This window comes from Mirounga leonina, unplaced genomic scaffold, assembly GCF_011800145.1.
Source record: "Mirounga leonina isolate KUSES-001 unplaced genomic scaffold, KU_Mleo_1.0 Mir_126, whole genome shotgun sequence".
In the NCBI taxonomy this organism is placed as follows: domain Eukaryota; kingdom Metazoa; phylum Chordata; class Mammalia; order Carnivora; family Phocidae; genus Mirounga; species Mirounga leonina.
In genome coordinates, this window is record NW_023270314.1 from 10,636,655 (window position 1) to 10,649,991 (window position 13,337).

General features: G+C 38.0%; 1 protein-coding gene across 2 annotated transcripts in view; it reads left to right on the forward strand.

Annotated features, from left to right (window-relative positions):
- The window catches only part of PTPRB (protein tyrosine phosphatase receptor type B), a 110,891-nt gene that overhangs the window by 55,129 nt on the left and 42,425 nt on the right, over positions 1 to 13,337 (forward strand). For both annotated transcript variants that reach the window (XM_035002136.1, XM_035002137.1), the window contains 4 exons: positions 3,184 to 3,447; positions 9,084 to 9,347; positions 9,884 to 10,147; positions 10,913 to 11,176. In XM_035002136.1, coding sequence (XP_034858027.1) covers positions 3,184 to 3,447; positions 9,084 to 9,347; positions 9,884 to 10,147; positions 10,913 to 11,176 — 1,056 coding nt within the window. The remainder of the gene's footprint in view (positions 1 to 3,183; positions 3,448 to 9,083; positions 9,348 to 9,883; positions 10,148 to 10,912; positions 11,177 to 13,337) is intronic.

Consider the following 13,337-nt stretch of genomic DNA (forward strand, 5'->3'; position numbering starts at 1 on the left):
ACAGTCAAATAGGGCAAAGAGCTAAGTCAACAAACAAGTGGCATATGATCATCTGTGTCAGACAGGGCTGGCACCAAAGAAGGAAATACAATTTTCTACACAAGACCAAGAAAGGATATAAATAAACAGTATAAAATTTATGTTCCAGTTTCTTAGAAAGAAAAAAATTAAAGACATTGAGTAGAAGCTTTGATAATTATTAATGAACTCAGAATCAGGTCAGCGAATTTGCCTACTTAATTCTATATGATTATAAGTTGGATTTCAGGCTCCTCCTTCTGTATTTCTGAAGCTCGGATTCTGAGTATTAGCTGCAGGCATCATAGATATGTCCCTTTTTAAAAATCATGAATCTTATCTACTTAATGAACCCAAGGAACATGAACTTCATTAGCTCTCCCAGAAATGCAACTAAGTCATTGAAAAGATATTTCATAGTTTTGGTAGAAATTCACTGATATGTGCCATTTTTCTCATTCTATGGCAGCTGACATTACCTACATCCTTCTTCCCCATACCTTCCTTCTTCTCTTTTAGTACTTCTTGGCACCAGCCATTGGTGTAGCATAATCGGGGGTGGGGGGCTGAAAAGCTTAGCTTTGGAATGAATCAGGAGGCCCAGATTCTGGTCCTACCTCTGCCATTAACTTACATCTTGAAGCTTCCAGTTTCTAATCCATCCCCACTAACTTACTCCAATTTATCCCTGTCGGAGTAGGGAAGGAGAAATAAGAAAGCTGAGGAGAGGGTTGGGAAGGGCTTTGCACCCATTTCTCAGCAGGTTTCAGTTGTATTAGTCAGATCAGACTGACTTATTTCCTGCTTACACAACTGGACAACGTGGGGATTCCTGATTAGACAGCTCTATGGGTTGGTTCTTTCCCAAGCAGTAACTCAGGGATCCAGGCTCCTTCCATCTGTGGCTCTTCCTTCCCCTAGGTCCTCAGAACTCTGTCCATTTCCCCAGAGAATAGAGATCATTGGGTGGGGGAAGATGACCAGACCAGCAAGTAGACACGTCACTTCCCCCCATGTTCCATTGGCTGGAACACAGTTAAATGGCTACATTTCATGGCAGGGGAGACTGGGAAATATAGCCTAGCTGTGTGTCCAAGAGGAAAAGGAAATAGTTTGCTTAACAACTAGTCAGATTCTGCCACACAAGTTAATTCCCAAATTTTAAAATACGTCTAGGGCTTTCCAACTTACTATGATATGCTGGCATAGTTTGGCACCTGATACCACTTGAAATGAGTGGGGCTTTGTTTTTATGCCTCTGTTTTAATTGTAGCAGAGGTATCAGTTTTTGACCCACAGTATATAACAGAACTATGCAAAAACAAGACAAGAAATTCTTTGAAGAATGATCATAAGGTTTTGAGGAGAGGGCAAAATATGAATAAATATAAGCACGAGTTATTTTACTCAAGCACATTAAGAGTGCAGGAGGCAAATGGGATACTACTAGAGAAACACAATAACTAGCAATTTTGAAACATGCCTAGGTTAGTAAATTTTATATGTGGTAGATTGTGAAACATTCAATGACTAAAGCCTTGATAATCATTGCCATCTACTCAAATTGCTGAAATGTTGGTCAGTGCTGAAATAATTGAAAGGTTTTGAAAGGTTTTCTTATTCACTTCTATTTCCACAGAGTTGAAACTATAAATAAACCTGCCTAGCCTAGAGAAGGTGGCAAAATATTCAAAGTTAAAGATATCAGATACGCTTAACAAATCTAGTTCCAACCTGAGAAAATGCTGGTTCTAAAGGAAAAACAAATTTTAGATCTGGGTTTTTTTGTAAACATGAATTTATATGTTTGACAAAACATTTGATAATTGTATCTTTTGTAATAAAATGTTAGTAGTTGCAAATATTTCTAGAAGTTTTGAAAAACAAGCATAATTCTTTTGAGAGCAACCAAGGGATATACAGCTTGTTAAATAAAGGGAAAGGAAAGAGGAAGAGAGGGAGGAAGACATCAATACAGAAATATTATGGCTAAAATGTTCAACTTTATGTGTAGGAAACGTTCATATACATGGAACAGCATTAGCAGAGCTGTTCAGTATGGTGCTATTTATAATTTTTGGTGATGGACAAGTGCTTGTAAGTGCAAAGAAGACTTGGAGGCTTAAATCACAAAGTTGGAGCATATTAGATTAGGAGGATTCTCAAAGGTCATCTAGCTGGGTCCTGTCCATTGTACGTGATATAGTGATATTGACAATTATATGAAGATATTTAGCTGCAGTAGTGAACCAATGATGAAAACAGTAGTGCAGTTCACATACACTACAGGATTTTATTCTGATATTTACTACGGGCAGTACTAGTTACTGTACACTTATTTCTGATACGTGTATAACTACTGTTCAATACCACAATGATTAATTTGCATACTGCATCTAGCCAAGAGGCTCCTTGAAGGCATCCACATCTTTTCCATTTTTGTATATGTGGCAAATGGTAGGTTCTCAATAAACGTTTGTGGCACTAAACCCCAATTAAAATAAGCAAACGATAATGGCCATTATCATCGCAATAGCTCCTTATGCCCACTGTTAGGTCAATCTCCAGATTTGTTGTTTTCAGGATAGGCTTTTAGGTTTATTTCTTGCCACTAGAGGGCAGGAAATGCTTTATAAAGGGTAGATGCAACACCTCTCCTCCTGTTCATTAGACTCCCCAGGAATAAATAACTTCATCACAGGAAGATCAAAGCTATCCCAAAGTCTAAGCTCTTTAGAAAAGGTATGGCATTCTTCATCTTTCCCTTCAGACGTCTTTGCTTATTGATGAGTTTGGTTCGAACGGATTCATTTGGATTGTTATGTGTGTTCCTTTTCCTACAGAGGGAACCTTCTGACACATGCACATAAAAATGCCTCCACTTAAAATACTTTGCAAACAGCAACACTATAAAAATGCAGTAGTGGCGTCCTTATATTTATGAGGCACCCAAAAGACCTCCTTGCATTTTTATTTGGGTTAGCCTTGCTGATCCAAGAACACTCAGCTTCCAGAAGCTAAGGTGAAATCCTCACACGTCTTTGACCTCTTAGGTAATCAGATGAGATTTCCTGAGTGCACACTGTTTTTGCTGACCGCAGTAGATGACTCCAGACTTTTGACTGTACTTTCTTTTTTTAATTTTCTCCGCCTTTTCAATCCCAGTCCCTTCCAGTGTGAGCGGAGTGACGGTAAACAATTCTGGTCGCAATGACTACCTGAGCATTTCCTGGCTGCCGGCTCCTGGAGACGTGGATAACTATGTGGTGACACTCTCTCATGGCAGCAGGGTCGTTCAGTCCCTCGTTATTGCCAAGTCTGTCAGTGAATGTTCCTTCAGCTCCCTTACCCCGGGCCGCCTCTACAATGTGACTATAACTACGAGGAGCGGCAAGTATGAAAACCATTCCTTCAGCCAGGAGCGAACAGGTAAGGCTCTAAGGAGAGCCAGGCTCTGTAAGAAGTGGCTAGCTAGGGGCGCCTGGCTGGCTTAGTCAGTTAAGCGTCTGCCTTGGGCTCATGTCATGATCCCAGGGTCCTGGGATCCCTGCTCAGCGGAGAGCCTGCTTCTCCCTCTCCCTCCGCCTGCCTCTCCCCCTGCTTGTGCTCTCTCTCTCTCTCTTTCTCTCTGTCAAATAAATCGAAAAAATCTTTAAAAAAGAAAGAAAGAGGAAAGAAGTGGCTGGCTATGTGGCTCAAGGCATCAGATCTGCAACATTTCTGTAATGATAGGATTAAAGACTGTTGAGATCACAGAATTCTGAGTCTTCAAGTTTTGACCCTAGAACATCCTTATGTGAGCAGATGTTTCCTTTAAAGTAAGATGAACACTACTTTCATGGCTAGAATTCATATTATATTCAAACATAGTAACAAGTGTTTTCTGTTCAGGGAGTACTTTTTGGTTGCTAGACACTGACTTTATGTATAACTAACTTAATTCTTGCAATTTCCTTATGGAGGTCATTGTCATTATTCCCACTTCGCAGATCAAGAAATCAAGGTTCGGGGAGGTTAAATAACTTGCTCAACTGTTTAACTAGCTAAACAGCCAGTGTGTTTCTGTATTTAAACCCAGTCCTGAATGGGTCCACAGCTTATGAAATTCTCTGTCCTAAAATCCTTCCTGAAATGTCTATTTGGTCAAAGTCCAGTGTTCATTCTTTTTCACACAAGGTGAAAATGTGAACCTTTATTGTTCTGGGACCAGAAGCAAAATCTTAGCAAAGGCAATGAATGTCAGGTCTTCGATGTTCTGGAAAGAATTAAATTTAAATGGCTACCATTTTCCCAATGTACTTACGCTTTTGGGGTTTACATCTAAGATTTCTGCTTAAGGTTGACATTAATATTTTGTCAAGCCTTTCCTGCTGAGCTATGGGTTAATATTTGCATTTAAAAATGTCAGGGTTCTTTTGACAAGGGAGTCAAGCCTACTCAACGTAGAAAAGACAGTCTCTTCAATAAATGTACTGAGATAATTGGATGCGCACATATAAAAGAATTAAACTGGATCCCTATCTTACACCAGTCACAAAAATTAACTCAAAATGAATTAAATTCATTTGTTTATGAAACAAATTAAAGTTTAATGTAAGACCTGAAAATATGGAACTCCTAGAAGAAAACATAGGAAGAAAGCTTTTTGACATGGGTCTTGGTGGTGATTTTTTGGATATGACACATAAAGCATAAGCAAAAAATCAAAGACAAACAACTGAGACTACATCAAACTAAAAAGACTCTGCACAGGAAAAGAAACCATCGGCAAAGTGAAGAAACAACTTATGGAATGGGAAAATATATTTGCAAACCATGTATCTGATAATGGGCTAATATCTAAAACACAAAGAACTCATACAATTCAATAGCAAAAAAGTAAATAACCCTATTAAAAAATAGGTAAAGGACCTGAATAGTCATTTCTCCAAAGAAGATATACAAAAGGCCAACACGTACATGAAAAGATGGTCAACATCACTAGTCATTAGGAAAATGCAAATTAAAACCACAATGTGATATTTCCTCTTGCATGTTAGAATGGCAAGCATCAAAAGACAAGAGCTAACAAATGCTGGCATGGACATGGAGAAAAGGCAACCCTTGTGCACTCTTGGGGGTGTAAATTGGTATAGCTACTATGGAAAACAGTATGGAAGATCATCAAAAAATTAAAAACTACCACAAGATCCAAACATTCCACTTCTGGGAATATATCCAAAGGAAACAAAAATCACTAGCTCAAAAAGATATCTGCACCCTGTGTTCATAGCAGCATTATTTACAGTAGCGATATGGAAACAATCTAAGTGTCCATCCATGGATGAATGGATAAAGAAGGTGTGGTATATCTATGCAATGGAATAGTACTCAGCCATAAAAATGAGGAAATCCTACCCTTTGCTGCAATGTGGATGGATCTTAAAGGCATTATGCTAAGTGAAATAAGTCAAAAAGAAAAGACAAATACTCTATGACCTGACTTACATGTAGGATCTAAAACTAAAGCAAAAGCAAACTCATAGAAAAAGGCAGAGGCAGAGAGTGGGGGAAGGAGGACCTGGAGGAAGATGGTCAACAGGTACAAAGTTCCAGTTATAAGATAAATAAGTGCTAGGGATGTAATGTGCCCCATGATGACTATAGCTAACATGCTGTGTGATATATAAGAAAGTTGTTAAGAGATTAAATCATAAGAGTTATCATCATAGTAAGAACATTTTTCTCCTCTTTTCTTCTTTCTTTTCTTTTTATTATATCTATATGAGCAGTTAGAAGCTGGCTGAACCAATTGTGGCAATCATTTCATAATATATGTAAATGAAACCACCATGCTATCTGCCTTAAATTTATATAGTGATATATGTCAATTACTTCTCAATAAAACTGGAGAAAATAATAACAAAAAAGAAATGAAAAGAAATACTGTAAAAAAAATGAATTTGTCAAATTCCCAAAACCAAAGTGTGTTCACACTCACCTAAACTGAAAATTTCGAAATCACTTTTGACACATGTTATCCTTTGCTAGGATCTGCTAATTGACCTCCCACAATAGTTTTCACTGACATGTCTTTATTTTGCTTTTCTTGCCAATAGCCTGAACAAAGGTTCTTATTACTTAAATTTATAATGGGTCTCCTACCTTGCTCCTCTATCCACTTAACTCCATCATGCTTAGTATTCACAGCTGTGTCATGTGTCCCTCTAAGTTCCCATTCATTTTTTTCTAGGAGTCATTTAGTATTCATTGCAGTCATTTACATCTCTCTCCCTGTGATTGCCTTGACATCAGGAACCATACCTTTTTTGTGTTTCTCTCAATACCTGGCCCATATAAGCACCCATAATTTTATTATTGTTGCTGAATACAAGAATTAGCCAATCATCTTCTGGACTCAAAGACCTTATAAAAATCTAAAACTATGAAAAAAATGTTATTTTTTCCATGAGGATCAGGACAATTGACATCATCCTATTACCTAGCACAGGATCTGGAATCCAATAGGCACTCAATAAATGTATAATGAATTAATAATCAGAAATCCCTTAGATCAGCAGTTTTTAGCTCGTGGATAGACATTAGGAATGTCATAACCCCCAAAACTGTCCATGAAATTGTTGCAGATAGGAAAGGTATGTGTGTTTCTTTAGGAGTGAGTGGGTGGCTCTTACCAGATTCTCAAAATTTCTATGACCTCAAAAATGTTAAGAACCACTGATTTACATTGCTACAGCATGCTAACACTGAAAGTGTCTGTAAATTGATCTAATCCCATCTCTTTTGGAGATAAAGTCCCAGAGAGAAACTTAGTTTTTCCAAGATCACATGGCTGATCAGTAATCAACCTCAACCTAGTTCCAGTACTATTTCCATTACATCATGCTATCCCTGAAAGCACTGGTTGGGGATATAAAGAGCTATTCCCTACCCTCAAATGACTTAAAACCTAATTATCCTGATAATCACAATAATGCCTGAGATCTGAAAAGTAGATTTCCATTTACGAAGCAGCCTTATGTCAGTGTCTTATGTTGATCAGCTTGGAACCTAAAAATCACCAGAATCAAAGGATATGTCATCCTACTAACCACTTGCTTCCCCTCCATGTCAACTCATGAATGTTTCCTATCCATCTGACCTTCATATTGCAGGCCTTTTGCTGAGATTGTTTTTAAATGCAAAAAAAAAAAAAAAAGATCCTTTATTCAAAGCACCTTCTTGACTCTTTACCAACGTGAACTTGGATTTGACGCATGACTAATCAAGGCAATCCATTGTCCCCAACAAATCAGTTTAACTATAGAGTTGTGTCTGAGATGCTGTCCTGGTGATTTTGGCTGATTGTGTCAAAGCCCTTTTCCTTTTCTGATGCTTTTGTTCTACATTTTGGGTGAAAATATCAATATTTCTAATTCTGTATCACATCATCTCATCGTGCAGCAAGACAGGTCTCACAAATTACCTCCAATTCCACCTGAAGAGCCCCTTATTGACTTAGCATTGTATGTAGTCTGGTTTTTCTTCCTGTAATAGTTGCTTTGTCTTCAATAAATTGCCTGGGTCATTGACTTTTCTTACTTAGCCCATGCATAAAAACTTCAGAATTTCTTTTCCTTTACTCTGTGATGAATAAGTTCTAGCTACATTGTAATTGGTTCAGGTAAATATCTTGAAGAAAGCATACCTGACCTGGCTCCATATCTGCAGTGAGCAATATTCTAATACAATAACTAACCAGTACACATATACTAACAGAAGATAATAAAATGCAACTTGTAGATGTGAGAAGCATCATGGAAAATATAGCTTAGATGCCAAAATACTGAAATTTCTGGGTCATTTCCTGCTTTGAGGGAGATTTGGACATGGGCTTTGTCCAACTGATTGATCAATTGATAGTTTGGTTGAGAGAAAAACGAGAGGCGCACATTATTTATTTGTTTATATATTTATTGGAAGATCCTCAGGTGCACAAAATTGGATTAATCCTAATTCTTGGTTCAAGAAACCATGTTTTGTCACTTTTATTTATTTTTAGGCTTCCATTTAATTTAGGCATTTAATTAATCATTTTTAATAATGTAATAGGCACAGGTGAAACCACTACCCAAAATAAAAGCTAGAATCTTGACAGTAATCTGTATCAAATCATGTGGTTCCCACCTCACTGATTCATCCCAAGGTAACCATCATCTTGACTCCTCTTTTCATCTCTCTTCTTGCCTTTCACCTTGCATAGTTTTAGTATTTATGTAGTCCTAAAATTATGGGTTTAAAAAATTTTAGTTGTTCTAACATTATTTTTGAAAAGGTTATTTTATGTAGTATGTAATCTCCTGAGACTTAGTTTTTCACTTAATATTATATTGATAAGATTTACTTATATTTTGTGTTTTGATGTTAAAGGCAAAAATCCATATTTTTGCATTTTGAGTTAAATAGAAATTAATTATGACTGCTATATAATCTCACTGTTTATATATACCAGTCCATTCATACTCTCCCGTGGTTGGGCATCCTGTCTCAGACTTGGTCTTATTAGGTTTTTAAATTTTGCCAACCGTATGGATATGAAGTGATATTTTGCCATGGTCTTGACTTGCATTTCCTTGATCACCAATGATGTTAGACATCTCTTCATGTATTAATTATGTGTTTCCTCTTCTTCCATCTTTCTTTTGGATTGTTTTTATTCTTCTTGGTAACTTTTTATCACATCTTGAGTCACTAAGGTATGTTGCAATTATTAATAACATCACCATCAATTCATATTAATCATCACTTATCATATTTAATGTTCCATCTTGTACATGACATTTTGTGTAGGCAAGAAACAAGATTAGAATTAATTCATCAGGTTCTGTTAAAAGATCCATCTAATCACTCCAAGTAGTGTAACAGTCTTTCCCCTCTGGAAACGTGTGATCTAAAGGTCTAGAACTTTTTAAATGCCCACCAAAAAAAATCTACTCACTTACCTTCACTGTCCCAGATTGTCATCTGTGATCAATTACTCCCTTAGGCTCACTACATCTTCAGCTGTTCTCTGTTCTCTTTTTCAGTGCCTGACAAGGTCCAGGGAGTCAGTATTAGCAACTCGGCCAGGAGTGACTATTTAAAGGTATCCTGGGTGCATGCTACTGGAGACTTTGATCATTATGAAGTCACCATTAAAAACAAAAACAACTTCATTCAAACCAAAAGCATCCCCAAGCCTGAAAACGAGTGTGTATTTGTTAAGTTAGTCCCTGGACGGTTGTACAGTGTTACTGTTAGTACAAGAAGTGGACAATATGAAGCCAGTGAACAGGGGAATGGAAGAACAAGTAAGTGGAAAGCTTGTAAAATCTGACGGTTGGTTGGGACTTGAAGGTCATCGAGTAAATAAAATATCTGAACCTTGAATTCTCTCTGCTTCCTGATCAGTAAATTGCATTCCCAGTCTCACTTGGAGCTAATATCATTCAGCCAAGCCATGGCCTATAATTACAGAATATTTATTGGTAGATAAAAGCAAGCACAGTCAGGGAGCAAGAAGGCCAGTTGTCCCATTTTTCTTCCCTGTCCTCCTGCATTGTGGCATTTAAAGTTCTAGACATCTTGTTTTATCTTATGATTGAGGTCATAATTCATTTTATAATTATATCCTACCAACACTTAGCATAGATTTATGTCAGGAAAAAAATTGCAATTTTAATAGTTGCTTCCAATTTTTCTTATTTAATTATGCATGAAGTAGTTCAAGTGGTTTATCTGGGGAAGAGAGATGTTTGCCAGTTCCTTGAATGTGATTCATAAATTATTATGTAGGTAAAGTTTGATCAGTCACTTTCCTGAAGTGTCTTCTCATATTCCTCCCTAGTCCCAGAGCCTGTTAAGGATCTAACATTGCGGAATAGGAGCACTGAGGACCTTCTGGTGACTTGGTCACGAGCTGATGGGGATGTTGACCAATATGAGATCCAGCTACTCTTCAATGATATGAAAGTATTTCCTCCTTTTCACCTCGTAAATACTGCAACTGAGTATCGATTCACCTCCCTGACGCCAGGGCGCCAGTATAAAATTCTTGTCTTGACCATCAGTGGAGAAGTACAGCAGTCAGCCTTCATTGAGGGCTTCACAGGTAATATGAAATGTGGCTCTTGAACTTGAGTAGATGTGGTGGTGTATTTAGCATGTTGGGTAGCCAGGCGTTTGGGTTGAGGATTTCAAGGTAAAAGGGAGATGGCAAGAAGCGAGGTTATCTTGATGGTGCCCATGATGTTGTCCATGCTGGATTAACAAAAGTAACGTACAATGTAGGGTAAGAAAAAAAGCTTTCAGAGAAATGGCATTGGACTGATGTGAATTGTTGGTGCTTGTGAGGCACACAGATTAAAAAAAATAACTCTGTTGGTTGGGTTTCCTTTGGAACTCTGTTAGGAGTGTTGTTATGATGTTAACATTTATTGACAATTTACCATGAACCAGACCCACAGCAAAGCACTTTATGTGGACATTTTGTTCAATCCTCACAACTCTGTGGGCTGGTCACTATTACTATAATTGCCATTTTCCTGATGAAGAAACTGAAACTGACAGAGCGTAAGTGATTTACCTAAAGTCCCCCAGCTAGTAAATGAGGAAACCAAGACTTGGACCAAGGCAATCTAACTAGCCCCTCGCTCTACTACCGGCATCCTTCACTTCTACTTGTTGGCTTCGATGTCCCTCTAAATTTCCCCTATCGAATTCAGTTCAGGTGGAAAAGCCCGAGAAAAATTGTATCAATACGTGCAAGTGAATTCTTTCAGTACATGCCAAAATATAAGAAGCATGACAATTTTGGTTGAAAATTTCCACAGTTCACTCTCTAAGTGATGACTTTTAAATTTATTTTCCTTTTTAGTTCCAAGCGCTGTCAAAAATATCCATGTTTCTCCCAATGGGGCGACAGACAGCCTGACAGTCAACTGGACTCCTGGTGGGGGTGATGTTGACTCCTACACAGTGTCAGCGTTCAGGCAGAATCAGAAGGTGGAGTCTCAGACTGTCTCCAAACACGTCTCAGAGCACACATTCCACAGGCTGGAGGCTGGGGAACGGTACCAGATTGTGATCGCCTCGGTCAGCGGCTCCCTAAAGAACCAGATAGATGCAGTTGGGCGGACAGGTGAGTGCCCACCTGGAGAAGAGCCAGATTGTTCTCCACAGTGGGACAGCAGATGGACTTACGTAGCTATTCACAAGTCAAAAATACCCAAATTCAAAGCCATAATTCAATGTGCTTTCAAGGGCCCTTTTCATATTTTCTTTTTGCATTTTTCTTTCGTAATAGAGATCTTCAGAACACATGAAAGGTAATTAGGAACCAGATCATTTGAATAAATTTTCATGCTTGCTAAAGGTTATAAAAACTTGAGTTTTAACAAGTGGACTTCTGTAACTATTTACATGTAAATATTTACTATTTTCTGTAAAATTTACCCTTCTCAAATTTCTTTTAAAAATGAACGCCTATGCCATTTACTTCATTTGTTACAAGAACAAGTAACAAATCAAGGAATAATGTGTCTCTTTATATTTATATTACCAATAATATATTACTTTTAAAACACAAATAAGCTAAAAGCACCTGCTGTCTGCCAGGCATTTAAAATGATCTCTAGTCACACTAGAAGACAGAGATCATTGTTTCCATCTTACAGATGAGGAAAGTAAGGCTCAGAAAGCTTATAAAACATTATCAAGGGTGCGTGTAATAAGACCGAGAGCTGTAACTCAAATCTAGGTCTGTCTGGCTCCGAGCCTTATGCCCTCTCTACTGTGATACAGTACTTATCAGATGCCTTCCATTCCCATAACCACTCATTTAGCTGTGGGCCTGGGCTTCTGTACTGGGCCCTCCTGTGCCTCTATTTCATATACGTGTCTCTCCAACCATATGCCAAGCACTGTGTTAGAAAATGGGAATTCAGTAGCAAGATAGATAGAGCCCCCAACCTCAAGAAGCGTATAATCTAGTGAAAGAGACAGAGAAATAAAAAAGACAATTACAACATGATAACTTCTAAAATAAAAGTAATAATGGGGTGTGTTAGGAGCAAACATGAAGAGTCAGGGAAGGCTTCCAGGAAAAGTAACATTTAAATAGACACTAAGAAGTCATACTGGTCACGCAGATGTTGACTTGGTTCCAGCAGAAAAAACAAAGGCCGGGAGGTGAGAGAAAGCATGGCACATTTGAGGACCTACACATGGTGTGGTATGCTAGAATAAAGATGAGCCATACGGCCAAGTAAGTAGATGGACCAAATCATGAAGGGCCTCGTATCCCTTGTTAAGGTGTTTAGAATTACAGAGAGCCATTGAAGGGCCATCTGCATGGGGCTTCTATGAGAATATGCCAGATATAGTGTAGGAGGTGAGAAAGCAAGGGCACTGGTCAGGTGATGAGGGATGATACTGTCCTAGGGGCGTGGCAGTGTATAGAGAAGGGAGAGAAGTGGATAGATGGAAGAGATACAAGTTTTAGGACATAAAAATTACAAGACCCATGTTTGATTACATGTAGTAGAATAACAGTGACAACCCATGTTTCTGACTTGGACCAAGAGAAACAAAGGACCATAAGGAGGTTATGGGGAGGGAGCTGAGGAGTCCAATTTGGGCCTCTTGAGAATTGGGTGGAACATGCCGGAAGAGATGTCATTTGCAAAAATAGAAGAGAGATCTGAACTGCAAGTTTAAATTTGGGAGTCGTCACCATATGGGTAACAATTCAAACCATGGGAGTGGATGAGATCTCCTAAGATTATGTAGAATGAAAAAAAATATGAGCCTAGGATAGAAAATATTATTAAAAATAATACTATTTTTGCCTTTCACATCGGGAGCCATAGTAAAAAAAAAAATATATATATATATATATATATATATATATATTATATACTACTGCTTAGGTCAAGGCCAAAAGCTTTGACTTGAGTTAATCTTGGGAATGAAAGTCTAAACATAATTCAACCATCCAAACTATATCCACTGAATGTAAATTTGTTCAGCATCTTCCACTTTCTAGATACATACATATGAATCACTTTGCACATTTATCAGTATCACTTTCATTAATTTTTCTACTTGTTTGACTTCAAGATCCTGTCTAAATTCAGAGAAAAAAAATGGAGAGTCAAAGTACAGATAATCCAGACCACGAAATGCTCTCTCCTAAGGGCACGTGGGAAGTATCCATGCAACATGAGGGGAGTGGTGGCATCCTCTTCTCTCTGCAGTTGATTTCAAGCTTCTTCACCTGCTTTCTCAGTTGGTTTACCCTA